At 69.9% G+C, this 448-nt stretch overlaps 1 protein-coding gene across 1 annotated transcript in view; it reads right to left on the bottom strand.

Annotated features, from left to right (window-relative positions):
- The window catches only part of SEPT4 (septin 4), an 11,069-nt gene that overhangs the window by 5,849 nt on the left and 4,772 nt on the right, over positions 1–448 (bottom strand). Inside the window, exon 4 of the mRNA XM_019471295.1 lies at positions 297–383. Coding sequence (XP_019326840.1) covers positions 297–383 — 87 coding nt within the window. The remainder of the gene's footprint in view (positions 1–296; positions 384–448) is intronic.

Here is a 448-nt window from a genome sequence, read left to right as displayed (position 1 = left end):
GCATCCCGTTTTTGCTGCCGCTTCACCCGATCCCCAACAAGCTGGGGCTTGTTTTCCCAGCGGGGACAAAGGCCGCGCAGGGGGTCCTTGTGCCGGGCAGGGGGGGTCCCCGCTGCCTTGGAGCGGCCCCCAGCCCTGGTGGGCAGCTAGCAACGTGCCGCACATGGCTTCACGTGAGACCCGGAGGAGCCTGGCTGGGCAGGGAGAGGGGCTGCAGCCCCCCGGGAGTGGCGCGTGGCTCTGCCACCGCCCTGGGACACCCAGGACACCCCATCGCTGGGACCGTCCCCCCTCACCTTCGGCGTTCAGCAGCTTGCGGTCTCTGTACATGTCCGTCAGGAAGAGGCTGTTGACCAGGGTGGACTTGCCCAGCCCGGATTCCCCTGGGACAGGGGCACAAGGGTGAGGGGGGGCAGCCGGGTCCACCCCCCCCCCCCGCAGCTCAGCT

The sequence above is a fragment of the Aptenodytes forsteri genome, unplaced genomic scaffold (genome assembly GCF_000699145.1).
Source record: "Aptenodytes forsteri isolate BGI_AS27 unplaced genomic scaffold, ASM69914v1 Scaffold209, whole genome shotgun sequence".
NCBI classification, from domain to species: domain Eukaryota; kingdom Metazoa; phylum Chordata; class Aves; order Sphenisciformes; family Spheniscidae; genus Aptenodytes; species Aptenodytes forsteri.
This window is presented reverse-complemented; position numbering and strand designations above follow the sequence as displayed.